Source organism: Myotis myotis, unplaced genomic scaffold (assembly GCF_014108235.1).
Source record: "Myotis myotis isolate mMyoMyo1 unplaced genomic scaffold, mMyoMyo1.p scaffold_m19_p_3, whole genome shotgun sequence".
Classification (NCBI taxonomy): domain Eukaryota; kingdom Metazoa; phylum Chordata; class Mammalia; order Chiroptera; family Vespertilionidae; genus Myotis; species Myotis myotis.
Window position 1 is genome coordinate 152,552,333 of NW_023416335.1, and position 26,730 is coordinate 152,579,062.

The 26,730-nt window shown below is 43.6% G+C and overlaps 1 protein-coding gene across 2 annotated transcripts in view; it reads left to right on the forward strand.

Moving 5' to 3' along the window:
* Positions 1–2,382: 2,382 nt before the first annotated feature.
* PPM1H (protein phosphatase, Mg2+/Mn2+ dependent 1H) overlaps positions 2,383–26,730 on the forward strand; it is a 235,395-nt gene continuing 211,047 nt past the window's right edge. The window contains exon 1 of one of the 2 annotated variants that reach the window (XM_036298716.1): positions 2,383–3,149. In XM_036298716.1, the coding sequence (XP_036154609.1) occupies positions 2,905–3,149 (245 nt within the window). In that variant the 5' untranslated portion in view covers positions 2,383–2,904. The remainder of the gene's footprint in view (positions 3,150–26,730) is intronic. The other variant, XM_036298715.1, reaches the window with a different exon arrangement.

Genomic DNA, 26,730 nt, shown 5'->3' on the forward strand with positions numbered 1-26,730 from the left:
CAAAGGTTGAGAAGATTGTTTTTGTTCATTTAGGATTTTGCCCCCAAATTTAAAATTAGAAAAAGGGGCCAAGATAAAATTACATTTCTGTTCTGTGAAAAGTAATAAAAGAACTCATTGACAGGAATGTTATTTCACTAAAGTTTGAATGTTGTTGTGTTTTACATAATTATTTGGTGTATAGAAAACCGGAGTGCCAATTCATGAGAAAGACAAAGGGTGACTCAGCGATTCCACTTCTGGGTATATAGCCAAAGAAACCTAAAACACTAATTCAAAAGAATCTGTGTACCCCTATGTTCATTGCAGGGTTATCTACAATAGCCAAGGTATGGGAACAACCCGAGTGCCCATTAATAGACAAGTGGATAAAAAGCAGTGGTACATCCTATATAATAAAGAGCTAATATGCAAATGGTCATCACGCCCTCCGCCCTTGCGCCCTTGTGCCAGGGACAGGGGACCTGAGGCCAGGCCAGGTGACCTGAGGCCGCGCCCCCAGCCCCGGCGCCAGGGCTGTGGAACCTGAGGCTGCACCCCTTGCCCTGCGGGGCTTGACGGGCATGGGGCCGGCCGGGTATGGGTCTCACACGATTTCGAGGCATGAGCAGGTGGGTGGAGACTTGACTCTGGGTCCCATGGCATGCCCCAGACTCTGACAGGAGGGAGATTTTCATATACATTTTAATAATTTTCTTTCATCTCTGACACTTCTGTTATAGAGAATGGGCAAATAGCAATATTAAAATATTTCCTCTAATTAATTCCCTTTTAATGTGCACAAATTTTGTGCACCGGGCCATTCCTTTTTACTCCAAGTAATGGAATATTACTTGGAGTAAAAAGGAATGAAATCTTTCATTAGTGAAATAAGTCAGAGAAAGACAAATACCATATGACTTCACTTACATGTGGAATCTAAAGAACAAAATAAATGAACAAACAATTGAAAAGACTCAGATACAGAGAACAGACTAATGGCTGCCAGAGGGGAGGGGGGTTGGGGAATGGGTGAAAAAGGTGAAAAGGATTAAGAAGTACAGATTGGCAGTTACAAAACAGTCACGGGGATGTAAAGTACAGCACAGGGAATACAGTCAATAACACTGAAATAAATATGTATGGTGCCAGGTGGGTACTGGAATTATCTGACGGTGGAGGTAGGGAATAGATGGTTCCTTTGTAAAATAGATGGTTATCTAACCACTATGCTGTACACCTGAAACTAAATACAAAATAATATTGAATGTAAATTGTAATTTGAAAAAAAAAGCCAAAGGGGAAAATGCTTTAAAAATATTATAAAAGGAATCAACGAGGTTTACCAAGGCTTCCCCTTAGGCTTAGAGCAAGGATTCCAATTCCTCTTCAGAGAATTAGTATCCTCTCCAACACACCTGGGCTGCTCTCCCCCCCCCTCCCGCCCCCCCCCCCCCACACACACACTTCCTAAGAAAAATGAGAGCCTGTATTTCCTCCTGAACTCCAAGTAAGCCTTCACTGCATAACTCCACAAGACAGAATCCTGGCAAATTAAATGGTAGGTAAACATAGGAACAGGATACAGAATAAGTAAACATGGACAGGATACAGCTCTCTTGCAAAAGCCAGTATTTAACAAATGTTATGCCTAATGAAGCACACGCATCTGTTTTTCATAATTTTCTGTTTTGTTTTAATACAAGACCACCAGAAATTTTTATCGTGGCAAACATTTATTCATTTTTTTTACTTTAGCATTTCATTGAGTTGCCATGTTCTATTTTATTTCCTTTAGTCTTAAAATGTTACTTTTGTAACAACACTACAAAGTAAAAAAAAAAAAAAAAAAAGCTGCTCTAAGTTTCTCAGTCGTAAAGAGGGTCAGCTTTGAAAAGATACTGTTGTTGCTATGTTGGAAGAAAACGCTTGTATGCATTTATAAAGCACTGAAGTACTCGGTAAAATAGGGCTTGCTTCTGATTTCTTTTGTTTTCTTCGCCATTAAGCTTACTCTGGGTTTGAAACAGGGTTTGCTCTGCAGATCATGACGCGTGCGGTGATAATGAACAACTAAAGTGATTCTAGAAATGCCTAGGGAAAAACGTCTAATGATGCTTGTGCATCTATTTAGGTTGCTGCTTTTTAAAGCGCTGAAAAGTCTGTCGCACCAGGTGTTCCTCATTTCCACGGGAGGACGTGGAGCGTCTCACCAGGTTTCCACCTGTCTCCTTTCCCCCTCCGGCTCTCAGGTTTCCTTTCTCAGAGGCGTAGGCAGCATTCCTCTGAGAGCGGATTCCTCAGCTGGCTTTTCCAGGCTGCCTGGCCCCACGTGACGCCCCCTAACACCTGTACCAGCTCAGCTCGCAGCGCCCCCATCCCCACCGCCAGGTACAGACCTTGCCTGGCTCCCGGGCTCCCCCTTCCCTAGGAGGTCTCGATCTTAGTGCGAGCCTCGCTCGGGCCGGCAGGGGAGGGGCTGAGCTCCGGCCAAAGCAGCAGCTAGAGCCCGAGCAGCCTGATTATCACATGACTCGACGGCGGCGGTAGCCGTGGCAGCAGCGGCGCCGGCTCCGCGGGCTCGCCGGGTGGGCTCAGTTCCGCTCACGCAGGAGTGGAGCGCAGCGGGTCGGGGAGGGACCTGCAGAAGCTGCGGCCGCCCCGCCGCTCCCGGAGCGCGCGGCGTCTCTCCCAGCCCGGCCCGCCCGCTCCATGTCTCTCCGTTGCGGAAGTGTAGCGGGGGTAGGCGGCGGCACGGAGCGCGGGAGGCCCGGGCTCGGCCCCCTGCAGCACTAGGCTCCGGGAGCCTCGCGGCGCGTCCCAGCGGTCCCGCTGCCGTGCGCCCGGCGCCCGCCGCAGCCTGCATGCTCCGCGCCCCCGCCGCCGCCTCCTGCTCGCACCGCTGCTGCCGGGCGCCGGAGTAATATGCTCACTCGAGTGAAATCTGCTGTGGCCAATTTCATGGGCGGCATCATGGCTGGCAGCTCAGGCTCCGAGCACAGCGGCGGAGGCTGCGGAGGCTCGGACCTGCCCCTGCGCTTCCCGTACGGGCGGCCGGAGTTCCTGGGGCTGTCTCAGGACGAGGTGGAGTGCAGCGCCGACCACATCGCCCGCCCCATCCTCATCCTCAAGGAGACCCGGCGGCTGCCCTGGGCTACTGGATACGCAGAGTGAGTGCCGCGACACCGGCGGGTCCCCCGCTCTCCTCACGGCCCTTGCCCGCAGGGTTCCGAACCTCCCCTCTTCTTGTGCCTCAGCCCCCAGGGTGCTCTGGCTGCCGGCGTCAGGCCTCGCCGGGTACCTAGGCGGGTACCTGACCCTTCCTGTCTTCTCCACACCCCCTTCCCCCATCCCCAAGGACGCGGCGTCTCCAGCCCGGGTATGAGTGGTAGATGGGTAGGTGAAGCGCTGGACCGTGGGAAAGCGAAGGTGGGGCGGATCTGTGATTTCGGGGGCTGTGGCACTTGGGAATGCGTAGAACAGTTCTGCTGAAGTTTGAAACACAGCAGGGAAATGAGGTATCTGTGTTCTCCACCCCAGATCTTTGTGCCTTCAGGTGAAGTGCGTGGGGTAGAGCCTGGAGGAGCGGTCCCTGCGCCAGGGGTGGGGTTTGGGGTGGGGGTGGTGTCCGAGCCCTGGAGGCGGCCGCGTTTGCTTCCGAGGTTGCACGTTTCGGAAGGTCTCGTTTCCTGACTTCAGCCTCATAGCTTATTCGCTTCTCGGTGGTTAGCAGGTAGTAAAACCCTGCGCGTTCGTTAAATGCCAGTACAATTCCCTCCAGCCCTTCGGGAGGGGAAAACTTATTCCAGGTGTTTAATGACAGCATTTTGGGCATCAGCTTTGGCGATTAAACGAGCGTTTGTGTGATTTGCTATTTCAAGAACCGGTAGAGTTTTGTTGACTCCCTGGAGTGGAAGAGGGCTCGGAGGGCGGGAGGGTTTTAATGGCCTCTGCCCCCGTCTTCGGCTGCTCCCTCATTGACTGTATTAATGACCATTTTATGAATGGTGGGAGAAGTACTGTTTCTCCCCCTGTTTAGCGTTATGGAACCGCGAAGCTCCCGGGGTGGAATTTAAGAGCACTGAGTCGTGGGGTTAATGGTGACCTGGTGGTTGCAGAAATTGCACGTGAAATCCTGGCGCCTTGGCACACCTGCCCCTTCAGCTTTAACCGGGTCCGCTCTGTAATCTGGGCCCTCCCTCGCCCATGCACAGCCTCGCCCGCTGATTGGTTCCCGATGAGCCAATCAGCTCTCCCGACGCCTGAGCGCTCTGATGCTGACCCTGTTCTGGTGGGGCGGGCTGGGTTCCCGGCACTCCGGTTCCGGTGCGAGAGGTGGCCTGGAAGATGCTCCGCTTAGAATCTGGACTCTCCCCCCAACCCCCTCCCCCCACCCACTTTCCACTTATACCCGTTTCTCCATGGGCTGAAATAGAAAATGGGTATAAATGGGGATAGACGGCTGCGGTGTGAGAGTGAGGAATCCGAAGTGAAACTGATGGGTGCTAAAACAAAAAATTAACACTTTACAGCGGTTCTCAACCTGGGGGTCGAAAGACCCTTTCACAGGGGTCGCCCAAGACCATCGGAAAACACATATATAATTACATATTATTTTTGTGATTAATCACTATGCTTTAATTATGTTCAATTTGTAACAATGAAAACACATCCTGCATATCAGATATTTACATTACGATTCATAACAGTAGCAACATTACAGTTATGAAGTAGCAACGAAAATAATTTTATGGTTGGGGGTCACCACCACATGAGGAACTGTATTAAAGAGTCGCGGCATTAGGAAGGTTGAGAACCACTGCAGGGTCAGCATGGAAGAGAACGTTGGGGGTGGGGACGCACAAAATAGCTCTACCTTCCAGGAGAAAGCCAAAGCAAAAATAAACACCTATTTAAGGAAAGACCTAGATGAGGGAAAAGTGCCTGCCAAAACATACCACTGTTTTCTTGGCTGCAATGAGAAAGCATTGTTTAAAAGCTCATTTGGGCCCTTTGCAAGACAAAAAGCAGCTTGAAGGCATACTCCTCCCTGCAATTGTGTAGGGGGGCCCTTGTGCCTGCCCCAAACCGGAAAGTGTGCGGCTGGGATGGCACTCCAGTGGGCTTTCCAGGGCAAGGGCACCTGTGGGGTGGGGGTGGGGGTGGAGAAAGGCAAGCAGGCAAATGGTGAGAAAGTTACGAGAGATGGGGAGGAAGCTGCTAAAACTCGAAATGTGGAAGCCACTTGGGCACAAGAAAAGGAATAACCCAGAGAAGCAGGACAGAACGGAAAGGGGGGGAACCCCGTCAGTTTCAGAAGGTTTGGATCCTGTGGCCGGCACACGATGTGCCTAGGGCTGTAAAGAGGATAAGGGAATCTGAAATGAGACATGTAGGAGAGATTGTACTTCAAGGGCTCTGCCTCTTCCTAGCTGGGCTTCGTTTCCTTATTTCTAAGACGGGACATGAGAGAGGTTCAATTTGAAGGTTAAGAAAGGCCATTGTAAAATGCTTCGTTTTAAAAATAGTACATGTTAATTCAAGCAAAGACCTGTATGTAAATATAAGCCCTTCCTCACCCCCCAGGGGCAATGGTGATTCAGCATTTTGTGTGTGTGCCTTTTAAGCTTCTTTGGATGCACCTGTAAATATATATCATGCATTTCTTCTTTTTACCCCAAACAGACCCATACTACGCATGGTATTCAGCAGCATTTTCTTAAAACACGGTGTCATTGATTTTATTCCAAGTCAGTGCATATAGAAGTTCCTCATTCTTTTAAAATGTATACATAGTACTAATAACAGCTAACAGTACTTGCTGTTTAGGGCTTGCATTCTTTCCAAGTTTGTGTCATATCATTTGATTCTCACAACAACCCCCTAAGGCAGCTATTTTCAACCTTTTTCATCTCATGGCTCACATGAACTAATTATTAAAATTCTGCAGCACAACAGAAATATATTTTTTGCTAATCTGGCAAAGAAAATAGATATAATTTTGATTCATTCACACTGGATGGCTGTTATGTTGGCTAGTGTCATTTAAATTTGACAATCTAGCCCTAACCGGTTTGGCTCAGTGGATAGAGCGTCAGCCTGCGAACTGAGGGGTCCCAGATTCGATCCCAGTCAGAGGCATGTACCTTGGTTGCAGGCACATTCCCAGTTGGGGGTGTGCAGGAGGCAGCTGATCAATGTTTCTCTCTCATTGATGTTTCTAACTCTCTATCCCTCTCCCTTCCTCTCTGTAAAAAAAAAAAAAAAAAAAAAAATCAATAAAATGTATAAAAAAATAAATTTGACAATCTAAGGGAAAAAAAGGTCAGTGTCTCTGACTAAATAGTCAACTATTGCATGTTTTAAAAAATCTTGCGGCATACTAGTTTAAAATCGCTCTAAGGTGAGCACTAACAATTCCATTTTATAGATGAGGGTACAGGGGCATGGACTGGTTAAGTGACTTGCCCAGAGTCATGCCACCTTAGCAGAACCAGTATTTGAACCCAAGCAACCTGACTCTGTAGCCCACAACAACAAACTACCTCCTTACAATGTATGAGATTGTGGTACATCCATCTGTACCCACGGTTAACCATTAACATTGTCTTGCCATCTCCCTCTGTCAGATGTTGTACTGTACCACTTCCTCAAACCTTGAATTGTAGTTGATCTTCCTGCAAAATATATCTCGAATGACCAAAAATGGCTGAAGTAGGGAAGGGGAGAAAGACAAAGACAAGTAGGAACTGGGGCTATGATTAAAGGCTGCTACCATTAAAATTGCCCCTTGCTACAGGATGTACTTACTGGGAGGAGGAATTATCTTCTCTTTGTTCTAGAACAGTGGTCGGCAAACTGCGGCTCGAAAGCCACATGCGGTTCTTTGGCCCCTTGAGTGTGGCTCTTCCACAAAATGCCGACTTCTGCGCATGGGCCACAGAGTTTCTATCGCACTGTATGTGCACGCCCACATGTGGTATTTTGTGGAAGAGCCACACTCAAGGGGCCAAAGAGCCGCCGCATGTGGCTCGCCAGCCGCAGTTTGCAGACCACTGTTCTAGAAGGTACTTGAGAAAGGATAGCATTGGTAGGAAGATTGCTCAGGGATATGAGTGTTGGCATTGAGTCAGGGCCTGAGTCAGAAGTGGTTTGCTTATCTTTCTAAAGCAGTGGTTCTCAACCGTGGCTGCACATTAGAATCACCTGGGAATCTTTTTAAAATCCTGATTTCTGGGCCTCATCCTCTGGAAATTCTGTTTCTTTGTTACTAATGATGAGGCCCAGAAATCAGGATTTTAAAAAGATTCCCAAGTGATTCTAATGTGCAGCCAAGGTTGAGAACTACTGTTCTAAAAGCTTCCAATTATGGCTGAAAAGTTAGCTGCTTGATTAAGGGCTAGATGCTAGGTTTACAAGCACTGCAGTCACAGACAACATCCATACAGCTAAAATCTTTCCCAAAACTTGCATTCTAGTTTGGCTTTGAAATTCCTGACTTAGCCTGTTAGATCTGCTCAGGGTGAGCCCATTCAAAGCATCAGTGTGACCCAGAGACCCTTCCCAGCAGCTACTTCCTTTCTCTCTCCACAAGTTTAAATACCATCCAGTGGTCCCTGTGCTTCAGGGACCTAGAAGTCAGTTCAATTTCTAGTTGGCTAGGAGCCCATTTTGACTTTTCTTCTTCTTGACCTGTTTGTCCACCTTTCTCCTATTGATGGTCATTTGGACATAGATATACAAGTGGATACCTGAAACTTACAGCAGTAGAGAATGCCAGAGAATGTGCAGTTCCCTGTATATGAAAGCAGCATATTCAGATTTTTATCTGTGATAAATTTATTTGCTTGTACAGAAAGAATAATAATTATAGCATAATTTTACTTAGGTTATAGCTATAATTCTGCAAATTTTTTTAGTACCTTTCTCATAAAAGTACCCTGTACATAGGTACAAAAAAGAAAAAGCTTAAGAGTTTCTATTAAATGTACATTACATAAGTTATTTGTGTGTCATTGACTTCAAAATTGTGAAATTTTGCCTGGCTGGTGTGGCTCAGCAGTTGAGCATCGACCCAGGAACCAAGAGGTTGCCAGTTCCATTCCCTAGTCATTGACACTAAATAGCAATTACCAATAAATCGCATTACTTGCCTGTGCAGTGGAGATGACAGAGAAACCACTATTTCTCTCCTGCTCCAAAGCTCATAAATCTACTGGTGTTTCTTTTTCTCTTCTTACCTCCTCTAACACACCCACTCCTCCTACACCTCTTAGCAGAGCTCCTTTCTGAGAACTTCCTGTTTGACTTTTGCAACTGAAGAGCCTCCAAGTTCTCCACTTCTTGTTGTGTAAGGATACAAACGAAATGGGGGGTAGGGTGTTTCATTTAACAGAGCTCTCTACAGCACCTAAGTCTAAAGTTGTAGAACATATTTCTCTACCCTCTCTGGTAACCTGCAGAAATTATTGATTTTCCTATTTTCAAGTAGGTGGCTAAGCTCGCCTCCATTTTTCAAATTTACTGGTATAATGAAGTCATCCCCTCTACAGTGTATCTCTTGGGCTATCCTTTTTCATAGAAAAATTCATCAGCTTCCTTCCACGACTAGTGATGCTTCAGGCAGAGGATTTAACCAGTCTGAGGGGTTGTGTTTATTCTGTGTTTCTTCCCCAGCTACATAGTTCTATGTAGACATCATTTCTGAGATTGCCTTACCACAAAGTGTTAGCTCATTATCATTACAACAATACCAATTAGTAATTTAAAACTGATACTAGAATTGTTTTATAAAAATATATTATTGAAGGTAATTTTTTATTGAGATATAATTGATATATAACAGTTTCAGGTGTACAACGTAATGATTCAATATATGCATATATTGTGAAATAATCACCACAGTAAATCTAGTTAACACTGAACATCCATAACATACAGAGTTACAAAGTATTTTTTCTTGTGATGAGTTTTTTTAAAAATCATATCTGAGCATTTATTCCAATACTGCTGGCAGAATAGGAGAGCAGCAAGCCATCCACAAAAATCTGCTCTCCAGCCCCCCATAAGCCAGCTGTTTATCGAGTAAGACAAAGATTACATTGGGGAAGTAGGGATTACAAGTTATGATGATTAACTCTTTTAAGATATACTCTTAGCATTGTTCAACTATGAAATACAGGGTTATTAACTATAGTCATCATGCTATATAATATATCCCCAGATTTAGTGATTTTATAACTGGACGTTTATACCTTTGACTACCTTCACCCATTTCCCCCTGTCCCCAGACCCCTCTCTTTCCCCTCAACCACCAGTCTGTTTTCTGTATGAGTTCTATTTTTTTGTGTTGTTTTTTTTTTCGATTTTAGTTCCATAAATGAGATGATACACATTTGTCTTTCTCTGTCTGACTTATTTCACTTAACATAATGCATTCAAGGCCTATCCATGTTGTTGCAAGTGGCAGGATTCCTTATTTTTTATGGTTGAATAACATTCCATTTTGCATATATATATATATATATATACACATATGTATGTATAGTAGGTCCTCGGGTTACCTCAGAGATCAGTTCCTACGGTGACATAACGCAATTTTCGCCGTAAATAGGAACCCACCTACATAAAGCACCTACGTCACTCACATAGAGCACATACACAGCAGTAATGAAGTGAAACAGTAAAAAAATTGAAAAGAAAGACAATTCCTGACCTTTACTTGAGGTAAATAAATAATAAAAAACATAAAGCACATAGATACTACGTCTAAATGACAGAACTGTTTTTTTTTTATAAATAAATGGGAGATGGCAACATAACCACGAAACGACGTACATCGAGTCCGACATAACCCGAGGACTGCCTGTATGTATGTATGTATGTATGTATATGTAGATCCTTATCCATTCATCCATTGATGACATGGCTATTGTAAATAATGCTGCAATGAACATGGGGGTGCAGATATCTTTTTGAGTGAATGTTTGCCTTTCCTTTGGCTAAATACTTAGAAGTGGAATTGCTGGGTCATATGATAGTTCTATTTTTATTTTTTGAGGAATCTCCATACTGTTTTTCAAAGTGGGCTTGCATCAATTTACATCCCATCAACAGTACACAAAGGTTCCCTTTTTCCACATCCTCATCCACACTCGTTATCTATTGTCTTTTTGGTAATAGCTATTCTAACAGGTGTGAGATCATATCTCATTGTGGTTTTGATTTGCATTTTCCTGATGATTAGTGAGGTGAGCATCTTTCCAAATACCTGTTGGCCGTCATTATGTCATCTTTGGAGAAAATGTCTAGATCCTCTGCTCACTTTAAAAATCAGATTGCCTTTTTCCTGTTGAATTATGTGTCCTTTTATATTTTGGATATTAACCCCTTATGAAATATATAATTTGCAAATATTTTCTTCCATTTGGCAGATTGCATTTTCAGTTTTTGATTCTTTTTTTTTTGTGCAGAAGCTTTTTAGTTTGATGTAGTCCCACTTGTTTGTTTTTGCTGTTGTTGCCTTTCCTTTGGTGTCAAATCCAAAAAAACTCATCTTCAAGACTGATGTCAAGGAGCTTACCTCTTACCGCCTGTATGTTCTTCTAGGAACTGTATGGTTTTGGGTCTTATGGTGAAGTATTTGACCTATTTTCAGTTAATCTTTGTATATGGTGTAAGATAGTGGTCCAGTTTCATTCTTTTGCATGTGGCTGTTAAATTTTCCCAACACCACTTATTGAAGAGACTGATTTTCCCCATAACATATTCTTGGCTTCTTTGTTGTAAATTAATAAACCCCATATGTGTGGGTTTATTTCTGGGCTCTCTATTCTGTTACATTGATCTATGTGCCTGTCTTTCTGCCAGTACAGTACTGTTTTGATTACTATAGTTTTGTAATATAATGGGAAATCAAGAAGCATGATGCCTCCAGCTTTGTTCTTCTTCCTTAAGATTGCTTTGGCTATTTGGAGTCTTTTGTGTTTCTATATAAATTTTTGGATTGTTCATTTTGTTTCTGAGAAAAATGTTATTGGAATTTTGATTGGAATGGCATGAAATCTATACAGGGTGGGTAAAAGTTGATATACAGTTGTTCGTATGGAAAATAATACAATAATCAATAATAATACAGGAATTAAATTATGTGTTTTGTGTACTAACAACTGTGAATATACTTTCGCTTCACTCCTATAAATCATTTTGGGTTGTACGGACATTTTAATATTATTTCAGTATATGAGCATGGACTATCTACCCATTTATTTGTGTCTTACAGTTTCCATGCACTGGTCTTTCCTCCTCGGTTAAATTTATTCATCGATATTATTCTTTTTGATGTAATTGTAAATAGGATTCTTTTTCTTAATTTCTCTTTCTGGTAGTTCATTATTAGTGTATAGAAACACAATTGACTTTTGTATATTGATTTTGTGCCCTGCAACTTTACTGAATTTTTTATTGCTAACAGTTTAGGGTTATGATATATGATATCATTTAATCTGCAAGTAATAACAGTTTTTACATCTGCATATCTGTGGGATGCTTTTCATTTCTTTCTCTTGCCTGATTGCTCTGGCTAGGACTTCCAGTATTATGCTGACTAACAGGTAGAGTTGGGCATCCTGTCTTGTTCTTGATCCTAGAGGAAAAGCTTTCATCTTTTCACCACTGAGTATGATGTTAGCTGTGGGCTTGTCATATATGGCCTTTATCATATTGAGTAAATTCGCTCTATACCTACTTTATTAGCATTTTTATCATTAATGGGTGTTGAATTCTGTCAAATGCTTTTTCTGCATCTATCAAGATGATTATATGATTTTTATCCTTCATTACTGTGGTATGTCACACTGATTGGATTGAACCATCCTTGAATCCTTGGGATACATTCCACTTAATAATGGTGTATGATCCTTGTAATATATTGCTGAATTTGGTTAGCTAGTGTTTTGTTGAGTTTTGAATCTCTGTGAATCAGAAATGTTGGCCTGTAATTTTCTTTTCTTGAGCTGTCCTTGTATGGGTAAGGCTGGCTTCCTAAAATGAGTTTGGAAGTGTTTCCTTCTCGATTTGATGGAAGACTTTGAGAAGATAGGACAAATTATTTTTAAAGGGAGATATCGTTGATTCTTGATGTTTGGTAGAAATTAAAAATCAAGTGCCTTTATAGTTTTCTCTGATATGTCTACTTTGAACAGAGGATTGATATTTTCCCCATTGATTTATGCTGTTTTCTGTCTGGTGATAAGCATCAATCATCTGATTTTAGTTCTCTCACTCAGCTAGTGAAATCATTGCATTCCTACCATGTGCCAGGCATTGGTCCCAGGCTGGGTCCATAATATGGCATAGTCATCATCCTCAAGAAAATTTAGTGGCGTAGTCTTTCTCCCTGTGGTGTCATTTTAAAATTAAATTGAAATGAAATCATGGACTATTGAGGTTAAAAGAGACCAGCACTGAGCAGGGGCAGGTGAGTGTGTGTGTGTATGTGTGTGTGTGTTTTGTTTCCAATGTCTTAATGCATATGAGCAATTACAAATCTCAGTACTTGGAGCCTCCTTTAATCTACACTAGGGGAGCAAGCTGTTCTTTTCAGCAAGTATTGTGATTAGCTGCCAAGTGCTCTGTACCTGTATAAGGGTATGAGTAAAGAAAAAATTATTCTGACACTTGTTAAAATAGTAAGGAAGACTTTTGAGTACTATTGCAGTAGGGGAGAGAGATCAGACTCAACTCCAAACCCAGCAAAGACAGATGGGAATTTATTGCCAATGAGTAGATTGAAGTCAGTGGATGGAAAATTACTAAGAGGAGACATCACAGGTAGGGGGATTCTTACTGACAGCGATTAAGAACTTATATAACAAAGGTAGAAGATGAGGCAATTGATTAGATATCAAGGATGATTAAATTTGACTGCTACTAGTAAGTCCTGACATAACAAAACAAATCTATTATCTACCATCACCAATAGTAAAACCAGAAGTGTAGAGGCAAGAGTGAACATTTTGTGTTTTGAAAATGCTATGATATTGCTCCTATTTTCTAGTTTTTCACAAAGCCATAAAACCATGTATTTATCCGCCCCAGAGGATTCCCAAGGCCCTTTCCAGTTTTAAACTCTGTGAGTTCCTGAGTTAAGGCTAAGGACCTGTTTCTTTCCAGGCTGAGTTTTTTCCCAGTAGAGCCTGCTGTCTCTTTTTTTGTGATTACAGTTTTGCATTATTTCCCCTAGCACTTAACTATGAAAATTTTCCAACATGCAGAAAAGTTGAAACCATTCTATACTCAGCACCTGTTTGTCCATCATTTAGACTGTGCAACGCACATTTTGCTGTATTCGCTGTATTGATGTCCAGCTATCAGTACAGTTTTGTTCTTTTTAAGTATATGTTTCTTTTAGTTCCATGGCTTTGATTTATTGTGTTGTTTTCCACAGTAAATTAAAAATTGGGTTTGAGTAGCTTTGACATTCTCAGTTGAGAAAAGCACGAAATAATTGAGTCCTCCCCCCAGATTTAACTTTTCCAACATTGACACCTTGCAAATGCTCACTCCGTCCGTGCACTTTTCATAACTCAGCATTCACATGACTGAGAGCTTTACGTGGGGTCAAATAGGAGAGTAGAAATGGATGACACATCTCTTTGCTCTGCTCCTGTTTAATTAAGTCAGTAGGAAATTTGTTTAAAGCTTGAGTTACTCCTCTTTTCAGCTGGTAGCCAGTCAGTTGAATACCACCCGAGGAGTCCTGGGTTTACTGGAGACTTCAGAATGTGTTGCCTGGAAAGTGCTTATGATGAACGAAGATGCCATTGTGCTGTGCTTTCCTTACTTCTAAGTGGACATTGTCCACAAGGAGCTTTAGGGAGATCAAAATACCTGCTTAATTGCTTTTTTTCTGGTGTGATCAGATCAGATGGGTCTTCTGGAATGTGAATCCATAGTGTTTTCTTTGTTTCACTATTTCTGACTTAGTTTTCTCTAAATGGCTGTAAAACTTAAGTGCTTACGTGTGTTTTCTCTCCTTGTGGACTTTATGCTCTCTCATTTAATAAGAAAACTAGAGGCCTAGTGCACGGATTCGTGCACCAGTTGGGGTCCCTCAGCCTGGACTGTGCCCTCTTGCAGTCTGGGACCCCGAGGGGGATGTAGCAGTGCTGGAAGCTGCAGGCAGCCGGGGAGGAGCCTGAGCTGGGCCTGGTGCTTGGCACTCAGCGCTCCTAACCCCTCGCTGCTCCCTCCTAACCCCTCGCTGCTCGCTCCTTAGTGCTGTGGCAGAGGTGAGAAAGGCTTCCACCACGGTTGCTAGGCTCACCAGCTCTGAGCCTGGCTTCTGGCTGAATAGCCCTCCCACTGTGGAAGCACACTGACCACCAGGGGGCAGCTCCTGCGTTGAGCGTCTGCCCCTGCTGTTCAGTGTGTGTCATAGCGACTGGCCATTTCATTGGAATGGTCGCTTAGGCTTTTATATATATAGATAGAGAATGATACCAACCGTTTACATCTGTATGATTCCGGATGAGTGTTAAAGCCCTGCCATGTACACTTAGATATAAGGATGTTTTATTCATATTTAATTAAAGAGGAAAATAAGGTCCAGAAAGAACCTAAGTTACTTTAGAATCTCATGCAGTCCCGTGATCCTGGTGGTCATGACAGGCATTGAGCCTGACCATTCATGGTGTGAATTTATTCATTAATTAAAGCACATCATATCCCTATCAACAAAATGTCACACAGAGAGTGTAATTTTGTTACTTAAAGGAAACTAATCAGGCCTAATCTCCAGGTGGCTTTAAATTGGATAAGGGCTTGTTAGCACACCAAGTTTTGTATAATAGGATTCTTTTCAAAGCTTTTAAAAATATAATTGGCCCTTGAACAACTTGGGTTTGAACTGTGCAGGTCCGCTTCTATGCAGATTTCTTTCCCACCCAGTAAATGCCTGTGCTGTTTTTGATCTGTGATTGGGAGTCTGAGAATGCAGAGGGCTGACTGTATGCATTGATCTGTACCTTTGTACATAAGGTACTTGAACATCCATGGATTTTAGGATCCATAGGCGACAAGGGTATCCTGGAACCAATCCCCCACAAATACTAAGGGACAACTGGTAGAATCAAATATTATATGTGGTTTTCCAATCGTACTGGGGTTGGTTCCCCAGCCCCCACATTGTTCAAGGGTCAGTTGTAGTTCTATTGAGTATAACAGATTTTGATAATTATGCTTAATTTTCTTAGTATATGTGCATTTCCTAAACATAACCGTCCAAATCTTGTTAAAATTACCATCTTTTCCTAACATCAAAGTGCTTTTTTTCATATTTTAATGTTTTGGAACCCTGTAAGTCTCAGTACCAGTCTATATTTTGTAGTGTTTTCCTAAAGTTAATAAATAGATTGTGTGTTTTACTAAATAGCTACTTAGAAGTGAGGAAATATGCTTAGGAATTTCAATAATGGGGCTCAAATTAAAAGACAGGTTTTATGAGAAAACCCCTTTTGGGAGTTCTGTTACCTAAGTTCTTACTTTACTTTTAAGCATGATCGTTTTACACGTTTTAAGGGAATTAAGTTAGTGAGCCTTGGAGGCCAGTGAGGCTAGCAGGACCAGCGTAGCGTTCGTTTGCTGCTCTTCAGCACGCTGGGCTCTTGCAGAGCTTGCGTCATGGAGTGAGTGCATCAGTGACTTGCACAAGTCTGGCCTCGTGGAGTCTGGCCGGATTGGTGGTGTAATCAGTCAGCACAGGGCTATGGGGCGGAGAGGGCATCCATTTGCCAAGCGGAGAGGACCAAAGGGGTTCGTGTACTGTGCCGTCCTTTCAGGGAGTTCACAAGTAGACATTGAAGCTATTAACAAAATGGTGCCTCTTTACCATGTCACCCTTTTTCCTTTAATTACGGGGGGGGGGGGGGGGGCATCACAAGGGATAAATAGATTTTTTAAAAATAACGATGCTGTGGATTACTGAGTCATTGTATTTAGGTAGTCCGCTATGGTGTACTAATAGTTATTCTATGCCTTTTTGAAAAGGTGAACATTGACAGATTATATTTAGAACACACAGCTGGCAAAAATGAAAGACAGAAAATAAATGTTTAGTAGGAAGCAAATGTTAAGCTACAGGGACTATGAATAGCCCATAAGAGAATGTGAGGGGAGTGAGCGAACCAAGCTGGTGTTATTACAGAAAGAACTATTTAGAGGGTTATTTTCTTAAGATAAAAGGAAAAGGCTACAATATTTTGTCACAAATGAATAGCCTATAAGATTGAGCTCTAAAATATATGTTTGGGAAAAAAGAGCAATTTGGCCAGCCGGGGAGGACAGCATTTGCTGAGAAGTGGGATGAGAGAGCCAGATTAGAAGGCCCCCTGGCACCTTTCCCTGTGTTTATTCATAACAGGGCCAGGCTGCCCTGTTGTTACAACCAGGTGTCCAAGCTGGGCTGGTGATTCAGGGCAGCAGCAAATGGGAGGAAAAGAAGAATTGGCAACTCGGACTATAGCAGCTGGTGTTTATTTTTTAAAATATCTAGGTGCTCAGATGGGAATCGCATGGGCCCACAGTTGCAGCCCCGCCTCTCCTCCTCTCCCCGTGCCCCCAGGTCATCAGGTCAGTGCTGACAGAGGCCATCTGGCCGCACTGGCCCGTTCCCACCTCGAATACCACCTGAAGGCTTGCCTGCTGCCATGCCAGCCTCAGAGGCCCCATGGGTGCCATTGGTCTCCAGTGGAGCTGGGGAGTCCCTCCAGGCCTTGCTCCCAACCATGGACCCTTTTCTTTGTAAATGTATTAATTTATTTAAAAACTAGGGGCCAGGTGTACTAAGATTCGTGCACTGGGAGGTGTGGGGGTCCCTCAGCCAGACCTGCACCCTCTCCATCTGGGATCCCTCAGGGGAGACCTCTCCAATCCAGGAGTTTCTGTCTGTCTTTGCAATCATATGAGTGAATTGTCTGAGACCCCAATCCAGTTTGGTTTGGTGCTCACAGAATAATAGAGGTCTTTTTTTTTTCTTTGCTCCATTGGTGGAGATTTCCTAGAAGTTGCAGGATATCCTCCTTTTAATTTTTCCTCAACACTCTGACTTTACTTATGTCTCTCACCTTTGCTTTCCCTCCATCCCCCACCGCAACAGTAACTTGCTCCAGGCTCACTTTGCTCTCTAGTGTCTAGGAGATCCCACAATGCGTCTGCCACCAGCACTATGATTCCCAGCATTCCTGGTGCTCCCTGCGCTCTGGGCTTCCGCTTCTGGTCCAGGGGCTGCCACCTGAACTACGATTCCCAGAATTCCTGGTGCTCCCCGCACTCTTGGTTTTCACTTCCGGTCCAGGGGTTGCAAAACCGAAAAGGACTGGGAACTCAGCCTCCCACAGGCCGGGCTGACAGGACTGGACACTCCAGTGGCGTCCCCGGGACCCAGGCCACTCAGCACCTGCACGGGTAGGCCCTGAGCGGCCGGGGGGCAGGAACGCCCTCCACATCACCAGGGCGATGTGGCAGGTGTCCCGCCCTCAGGCTGCTCGGCGCATGTGCACTGCCCACAGGCCTGCCATGGTGACGCGGAGTGTGTTCCTGCCCTGCCCCTGGCTGCTTGGTGCCATCTTTGTCGGGCTAATTTGCATACCCCTTCCTGATTGGCTCTGGCATTGTGATGGTATGGTCAATTTACATATTTGTCTATTATTAGTGTAGATGTGTTTTTATATTTTTTAGAGAGAGAGGAAGGGAGAGGGAGGGAGAGAGAAACATCAATTGGCTGCCTCCCATATTCACCCTGACCTGGGATTGAACCCAAAACCTGGGTATGTCCCCTGACTGGGAATTAAACCGGTGACCTTTCAGTGCACAGGATGTCGCTCGACCAACTGAGCCGTACCAGCCAGGGCACATTTATTTTTCTTGAATGGATCTCTTGTCAAAGATTATTAAGTTGCTTCCTTAAAAAAAAAAATTGAACCAAACACACATTATCTGCTAGTTAGCAGGAAGGGTGGGTGTGGCGATATAACTAATCTTTCCACCAATATCAAAGGATTAACCTTTGTTTCAGTAAATGTGTGAGTCCTTGCTGTCCCCAATCTATTTTCATTAGCTTTTTTCCCTTCAATATTTAAAATAGCTCAAGTCTCCTATTGCTTACCTTCCCAGGGCCTGGACCACAAGTTGAACCTCTGCCAATAGGCTTGGCTTTAGCACCCCCCCCCTGGGTTTTCAGCCAGGTGTGCTCAGACTCCTGTCAGAATCATTTTGTTTGGGATTCAGATGTGTAACGCTTTCGTTGAGTGCATTATTTCAGAGTCCCCAGTGTCCTTTTCCTGTTGAAAAGCTCTGTTTTAATGGTTTTACTTTCTTGGCTCCCAAAGTGCTGATAGTTGCCTGAGAGACCTGATGCTTGTCAGCTGCAAGTTTAATTAAACTCGTGCTGAGAATATTCTTTTTCTAGCCGAGTTTTGGCTGTTGGGCAAAAGTTTATCTTTATATCAATCACTGAAAAGAACTTTAATACATTTGTAGGTGTATACAAATTTATCAAGGTGGAGGAAGGCATTGATTAGTCAGGAACGTAGAATTATTATTACTTTTTTGTTATTCCTCACCCATACTAGAAATTAAAACTGGACATATAAAAAATGTTTATAAATTCATTTAAAAAGAAATATGTGAGCATTTTTAATGAAAAATAACCATATTGTCCAAAACAAAACCAATTTAGTGAGAAGAGTGGCATCATTGTACACTTACAGATCTCTTCAGCGCCTAGTTAGTGGAAGACAGCTAGATTCTTACCTGCTTCTGTATTTACCCTGTGTCTCATCACACTCATGTCTAAACTCCACTGCTTGGACCTTTTGAGTCCCTTGAAGGGGTTTTGGAGACCTCCAGGGGTTCCTAGATTATACTCTGAGAACTGATGGTGCTGAGGATAAAGAGTTATTTAGCATCGTTTTTTTTTTTTTTTTTTTTTTTTTTTTTTTTTTTTTTTTTTTTTTTTAAAAATATATTTTTATTGATTTTTTACAGAGAGGAAGGGAGAGAGATAGAGAGTCAGAAACATCGATGAGAGAGAAACATCGACCAGCCGCCTCCTGCACATCCCCCACTGGGGATGCGCCCGCAACCCAGGTACATGCCCTTGACCGGAATCGAACCTGGGACCTCTCAGTCTGCAGGCCGACGCTCTATCCACTGAGCCAAACCGGTTTCGGCTAGCATCGTTTTTTATGTGTGTGTTTTTTGAACTGTATTCTACAGACAGAATAACTTAGACCACTTTGCAAAACTTATGGTGGAATGTAGTGCTTTCACTTCCGAAGAATGTTTGCTGGTTCCGGTGGACGCTTTCCCACGCTCCCTGTGGTCTTTCTTCACATGTAGCGTACTTCGTCTTCTCCAAAGTTTGGGCCGTTTAAGACTGTTTGACAATTGAGGGGGGTTAGTACTTTCCATCTTTAACAGATAATAACTTAAAAAATAGGTGTCAGAATTTGCTAGGGTCCAGGCTAAAGAACCAGTCTTTGAACACTTGAGGGTTATAGCAACTCTTGAATTATTATTAGTGCTACTGCACTGCTTTTCTTTGTACCATCACGCACTTACTGTATACTTCACATGGGCTGAGGGGTGACAGATACAGAGGTTACAACCTCAAGAGGCATAGACTCTTGTTGGGAAGATAAATTCATGAAAAGAATTTATCATGAACAAAGCGAGGCAGAGGAAAAGCATGGTGCTGGGAGACCAGTGCTTCAGAGAGGCATCCCGGCGTGTTCTTGCTCGTCTAACCAGCTTGTGGCTTCAGCAGCCTGGTTCACTTGTTTAGTCCTCAGTTGGCTTATTTATAAAATGAGGTCATTGACTCGGTCCTTTCTGGCTGTGAGGTGCTGAGGGAGTAAGCGGCATACCAGGAGCTATGCACTGGTTAGTTAACATCTGCTGACATCGAAGTAGGATACTTGTATACAGTCCGTAAAAATGAATGCCTTTCCATTTGCATCATCTTAAAAGTCTCTGAAGGATCTGTAATAAAAGGTGGAAGTGAATTGAAAATCTAATTACATTTTATTTAATCTTGCAAATTTTTAAATCCAACAATATGGTCAGCCAAGATTGAAGAATTTGCTCACTAAGCCTCTTGCCTGGAGGGTAGCCTCCCCTCCCCGTCCCCAGTCAGCACTATAGGACTGAGCACCAAGTGCTGTTGGTACAGTTTCCAGAACAAGCAAAATAAAAACAAACTTTTAAATAAACAGCCTATCCTGGATTAAAAGGGACTAAAATGTTAGGCGTTTTTTAATTCTTTTAGAGTAATGATAGTTACTATATTGTCCAGAAAACTTATGACTGGAACTATTTGTCTAGAACAATGGTTCTCAACCGTCTGGCCCTTTAAATACAGTTCCTCATGTTGTGACCCAACCATAAAATTATTTTCGTCGCTACTTCATAACTGTAATGTTTCTACTGTTATGAATCCTAATGTAAATATCTGATATGCAGGATGGTCTTGGGCGACCCCCGTGAAAGGGTCTTTCGACCGCCAAAGGGGTCGCGACCCACAGATTGAGAACCGCTGATCTAGAAGGAGAAATGCTTCAAGTTTATCAGTGAAGCAGTAAAGTTAGCATGCTGATGAGTCTACCCCAGTGGGTTCCTGTTGGTTCTACTTCAGGATGTCCTTTTTGAGGCATGATTCAGTTATAGTCAAATTATAATATGTAAAGTGATGTAGATGTCTGACTCACTCTGTGAAAAAAAAAAAATTTGCTTGAAACCTCCTACAGATCCTTCCCAGAAAAAAAAAATCACAACCAGTTTTCAATTTATTTCCTCCTGGTGCCTGACAGTGGGTGACCTGCGGACATCCCCGATGTTCTCTGAATTGTGCTGTCAGGAGGTGCAGCGCTAATGTCCTCCGCCTTGGCAGTTAAATTGCTGTGGAAGCAACTGTATTTGATGTAATTTTGGTCAATACCTTGTGCTTATATGTGGCCCTGTAGCTACTGAATTACTCTGCGCAGCTTCTCTGACCTCATAATGAAGGACGCTGCAAGCTTGCGATTTGGTTTTGAAAATTCATGCAAGTTAAATTACATTTTAAAAGCAGAAGGAAGCTGAAAATATGCAGGACCTGTTTTCACAATGTTGAGGACAGTTCTCTTCATCAGCATCGGTTCTTTGTGAGTTGAACTTGACGAGGCTAAGTTTCAGTAAAGGAGAGGATAACTAGTGGTGTGCTCATTTCAAATGTCAGTGACCAGCAGCTAGAGAGCAGCAGCAATTCCCTGGAGGTCATCAGGGGGAAGTGGCTAAGGATGAGTGGTTGGGATTCTGCCCACCTCAGCTTCTTCCCTAATGTGCTTTTTGATACATCACCTCATAGAATTGATTGATTTTATTTTTCAGTATCTTTGTGCATAACAGAACTGCTCGAGCTTCCATTTCTATGTAGGGTTATTCTGATTTAAACAGAAACCCATTAAAAAAACAGTGTGCTAATTTTTCTCTACACAAAAAAAGTGTGCTCTTCGTGTTTAAATTTAAGTTACATATCCTTTCCTGAGATATTTATTTTTACCATGTCTTAAAAAGCAGTGTAATGCCACACACACAAACACACACACCCCGATCTGTAAAACTAACTTTGAGGCCTTATAAGAAGCTAAGTCATAATTTTATTCCACAAATATAATTGGATAGGTACTTATAAAGTGAAGGGTGAGCCATCTCCATTTCAATCCATATGGCATTCAAGTTTTTTGGACGGAGTATGTTATAGGACAGACCCCAAAACCCAAACTGAAGGTGTTTAGATTGTGTTATGTTCAGAGATTTAGCCATTTGATTGTTAAAGTCTTGCTTATTAAAGACAATAATATATGATCAACAATGTCCATTTTAATAAGCCACCGTGAGTGCAAGTAAAATTTAGACTATTTCAGTTAGGTGGGCAGAAAACATTAAAATAATTCACTCTTCAGTCACTTAATATTTATTAAATCCCCTGTGAGTTTAAGGCTGTGGTTGCTAAAAAATGCATATCCTATCTTCAAGAAGTTCACACATTAACAGCGGAGATTCTGTGTGTATAACTATAATACAGTGAGCCACGGCGATAACGGAATTGATCACACACACACATTTGTGCCCTGTCTTCCATTTCCTCTATTTCTTGTCCCAGCATCTTGAGTCTTTTCCTCTCCATTGCTTTCCTTTTTGCCTATAGATGTGCTGCTGAGTCATTGTTATGGGCTTATCACAACATATCTCCTCTTCTCGGCCGGCCGCATCACCCCTTCAAGTTACTGTTGCTCCGCTTTTGTAACCCCTTTATTTCCTTCCTTACAGAAACCTTGGAATGCCTACTCTCTGGGTGCCAGGGACACACAAACAACTAAGATACGCCTCTTCCGGCAGGGAGACCCCACTGAGCAGGCCCTGCAGTGGGTGCGGGGGGCGCTGTCTTGGAGGAGCAGCACAGGCATCCTGGGTGGCCAGCCGGCTGCGCTGGGCGCGGGCACCAGAGAAGGCTTCCCGGCAGGAGACGAGGGGCTGGGAGAGCAGGTGTGGGTGCGCAGAAGGGAAAGCAGGATGGACTTCAGAAGCACTGTTGCTGCTTCAGGGCTACTTAGGAAGAGGCTCACTGGAGGTCACTGGAGACTTCTTAGGTCAGTGGTCGGCAAACCGCGGCTGGAGAGCCACATGCGGCTCTTAGGCCCCTTGAGTGTGGCTCTTCCACAAAATACCACGTGCGGGCGTGGGCGCACACGTACAGTGCGATTGAAACTTCATGGCCCATGCGCAGAAGTCGGTTTTCGGCCTGGGCGAGTCTATTTTGAAGAAGTGGCGTTAGAAGAAGTGGGGGGTGTCGGTGGGTTGGGCCCAGGCGGGCCTTATGATACACAGCGCGGGGGAGGTGCCAAATACCAACAGTACTCAAACTATATAGGTAGGTTAATAACAATGTACCTATCTATATAGTTTAAGTTTAAAAAAATGTGGCTCTCAAAAGAAATTTCAATCGTTGTACTGTTGATATTTGGCTCTGTTGACTAATGAGTTTGCTAACCACTGTCTTAGGTTCAAACTTCTTCCCTGGAGCAGGAACTGGGGCTGCTCATTCTTTAGTCCATGGGTTCTTTCATCTCTTAACTTCTCAAGCCTCTTTCCTTCTGGCCCTTTTTAAAAATGTCTAACCAGGCTTCCTTTTCTCAGAAACCTCTCTCAAATACTGGTGTTCCCAAGCTCTCCAGACCTCTCCCCCATCTCTTCACCCTCTCCATTAGCGGTTATTTTTAAAAACTCTCTACAACTTTCTTTGGGATTTGAATTTACCTTCAGCCTTGGTTCTCTTTGCTTGGTCCCCTCTGCTGTGATCACCTCTTCGCTGTGCCTTTCTGTATCATTTGCCGTGAGTCTGAATAGATACTTGAGATGAGAGTGTAAATTACAGGAGTTGTAAAGAGCATGGTAGGTACTCCATGCCCGTGTGCCATGCATGAGCTAATGGTTTTGACAGCGCCAGGTGGAAGCAGTGGGGTAATGCTGAGACCTCCTTGTGCCAGTTCCCGTTAACAGCTGGGAACAGCTGTTAGCTTCTAGCTTTTAGCTTCTAGAGCCGTGTTGGGCTGCTAATAAAATTCTATTATGTGTGTGTTCTGGGAACGTGTTCGCTTCTTTTTCAATTACATTATGGCAGGTTCTTTCCTTGGTGAACGGCCATATAATGAGGAATAACCTGCATTTGTCCGCTTTGTTAGAGCAAAAAAACTGAGTCCGTATATTAATTCAGAGTTACCTTTTGGGATGCCATAGGGAGAAAGCTAACGGCTCTTGTAGAAAGTTTACATTTCTGCCAAACCTGTGGTGTGGCCACTAATCAGGTCACCGATTATTCCCCATTCTCCTCCTCCAGGACGCAGGCTCTTCACCCCGCCCCCTTCCCCACCGCCTGGTGGCCTTCTAGATTGTGGAGGCTCCGTCCACCCTGTTGAGACGCGTACCCAACCTGAAATGGACATGCTGAGTGTGTGAGAAATGAAGTTCCCGCAGCATTGCATAGCCTATCCTTACGGATGCACTTTTGCAAATTTGGTCAATATTTGGAAGATTACAGCTAATGGTTGCCTGGGGTGTAAGAGTGGCTCTAGACACTCTTTGTATCCCAGGCAGTATGTTGGGACTGTGAGGAGATAATTCTCTGGTGGGGGAATGAGTGTTCTAACTTAAGTGGCTTTCACTCTGTTATCTGAATTGCTAATTAGAGTCCTTTAATGTGATCATCATTTTGTGGCATCACAGGCTCTCAAGAGTATTACAAAATGTCATCTTTTCCTTTTTTATTGAAAAAGGGAGACAGGTTAGTTATCGAAAGATGTAATAAGGATAGTCAACAAATATTGCCAGGTGCTGTGGAAGTCTTTGTGATTTCAGGTTAACGAAGATAAAACTTGGGCTTTCAAGAATTTAATCTAGCAGAGGAAATAAGCCACAATTAAAGTGTCAGGTGATGAATGCTAGGGCGGGGGAAGCTTAGGATGTTCAGGATAGGAAGGAGGCCTCTCTGACCCCGAGTTGTGGCCTTGGGAGGTTTTCCTGGGGAGGTGACATTTGTTCAGCTGAGATTTGTTATAACCTGCTCTGAGCCAAGTACTGTGACGTGTTGGGGATACAGCAGAGAAGAAAAACATGGTCCCTGCCCTTGCAAAGCTTATGGGACAACGCTGAGACTGAAGGATGGGCGGTGACTAGCGGGAGTTAGCCAACACCTTCCCTGAAGGTGGATGCCTATGTGCAAAAGCTGGGGTTGGAAGATGAAGAGGAGCCAGGGACCAGAGGATGAATGGCCTCGCATACGGTAGAGACTCTAGACATGCCTGTTAAGTAATGGTCAGTAAATGAATTGTACAAGATAACAAACACATTTCCCGGAAACATAATATCTTATGCCCCCCAACACACACACACACATACACAAAGATTTTGAATGCTACATTTGATTAAGACACTTGTTAAATTAAAAGTTGCCTTTTGGAAAATCTTACCTTTTGTTACAGCATGAACAGACCTGGAGAGCATTATGCTAAGTCAAGTTAGAGAAAGACAAGTACCGTATGATTTCACAAAACAAACTAACAAGCAAAATAGAAAAAGACTCATAGAGAACAGACTGACAGCTGTTAGAGGGGAGGGGCATTGTGGGGCTGGGCGGAAAAGGTTAAAGGATTAAGGAAAAAACCCAATTTACAGAGACAGACAACAATCTGGTGATTCCCAGATAAAAGGGGGGAAGGGAGAGTAGAAGAAGGTAAAGGGGGGATAAATGGTGATGGAAGGAGTCTTGACTTGAGGTGGTGAATACACAATGCAATATAGAGAAGATGTATTATAGAATTATACACCTGAAGCCTATATAATTTTATTAACCAGTGCCTCCCCAGTAAATTCAATAAAAAAGTAAAAAAAAAAAGAAATGAGTTGCCTTTTGGGAGAGTGAAGAGAACTTTATATAGTAGGGTTTAAAGGTTTGGCAGATTAGGGTTGTTTTATAGCTTGGGTGCGGGGAGCGGGGGATGGGGGGGGGGGAGTCAAAGACGATTCCAGAGTTTTTAGCCCAATTCTAAGCCACGGAGGCCAGGCATAGGAACTGCTGCCGTGTTGTCCTTGAAGGGATGGGTGCTGGAGTCCCTTGGCCCAAATTCCAATCCCAAATCAGCTCCTTCTAGCTGCCATTTGATGGCAGTTTTCACATGTGTGAGCCGGGGATTAGTCATCATTTGCAGGATGCTTGTGAGGATTAAACCGATGTGGGAAAAGGAAAACATGGCAGATAGCTACTTCTGATTATTTGTTTGCTCTGTACTCCGCTCTTCCTGGAAGCTCCCGCAAGGCAAGGTCTGCGTCTGTTTTGTTTACTGCTCTATTCCCAGCCCTAGTGCAGTGACACTCCCAATAATGAGATAAGGGGGTTCTATGGGGGAGGAAGTGCAATCCCCCCCCTTCCAAATCCCTGGCTGAGCCCACCCCCTGCCCTCGTAATAAAAGACAGACTAACAGGAGTAAAACAGAGGTCTAATATGTACACATCCTGCATATTTGGGAGATACCCAGGAAAACTGAGCAATACCCCCATGTGGCCCAAACCATCACTTGGAATACCTTCTGCAGCTAAAGATGTTGGAGCTGGTGAATGGGGGGTGGAAAGGGGGCTGATTGTGGTGAGGGATCCAGTTATGGGAGGTTTCCAGGAAAAGCACAGGCAACCAGGGTAAGGTTGTTAAAAGGATTTAAATCATTGCCTTCTCCTTTAATAAGGGTTTCTAGAGACTCAGAGGTTCTCTCCATTCTGGTACCGAGAGGGAGACACCCTTACAAATGGAAATGTCTCTTTCAAAAGGGTACCTTCTACTGGGTTTTCAGAGCTGTTTTGTGTTTGCTTTTTCTTAAAAGTAACCAGATAACCCTTATGCCAAACAGTCATATTTTGGGGGTGTGTGTGGCATATGCTGCTCCCCTTCAGTTCTAAAAAAGAACGCAATTGCATAAAATCAAGGGGTGTTGTTGTCAGGGTAGAGAAATAGCTGGGCAGCACAGGGAAGCCAGCTAGCTGGCTGGGACTTCCTGGGTCAAGGTCGCCATTCCCATTGTCAAGGTCACCATTCTTGCTTGGTGGTGTCCACACCAGTTTGTCAGGTGGGTTAGTGCTGTGTCCACTCCCTGGTTAAGATTTTT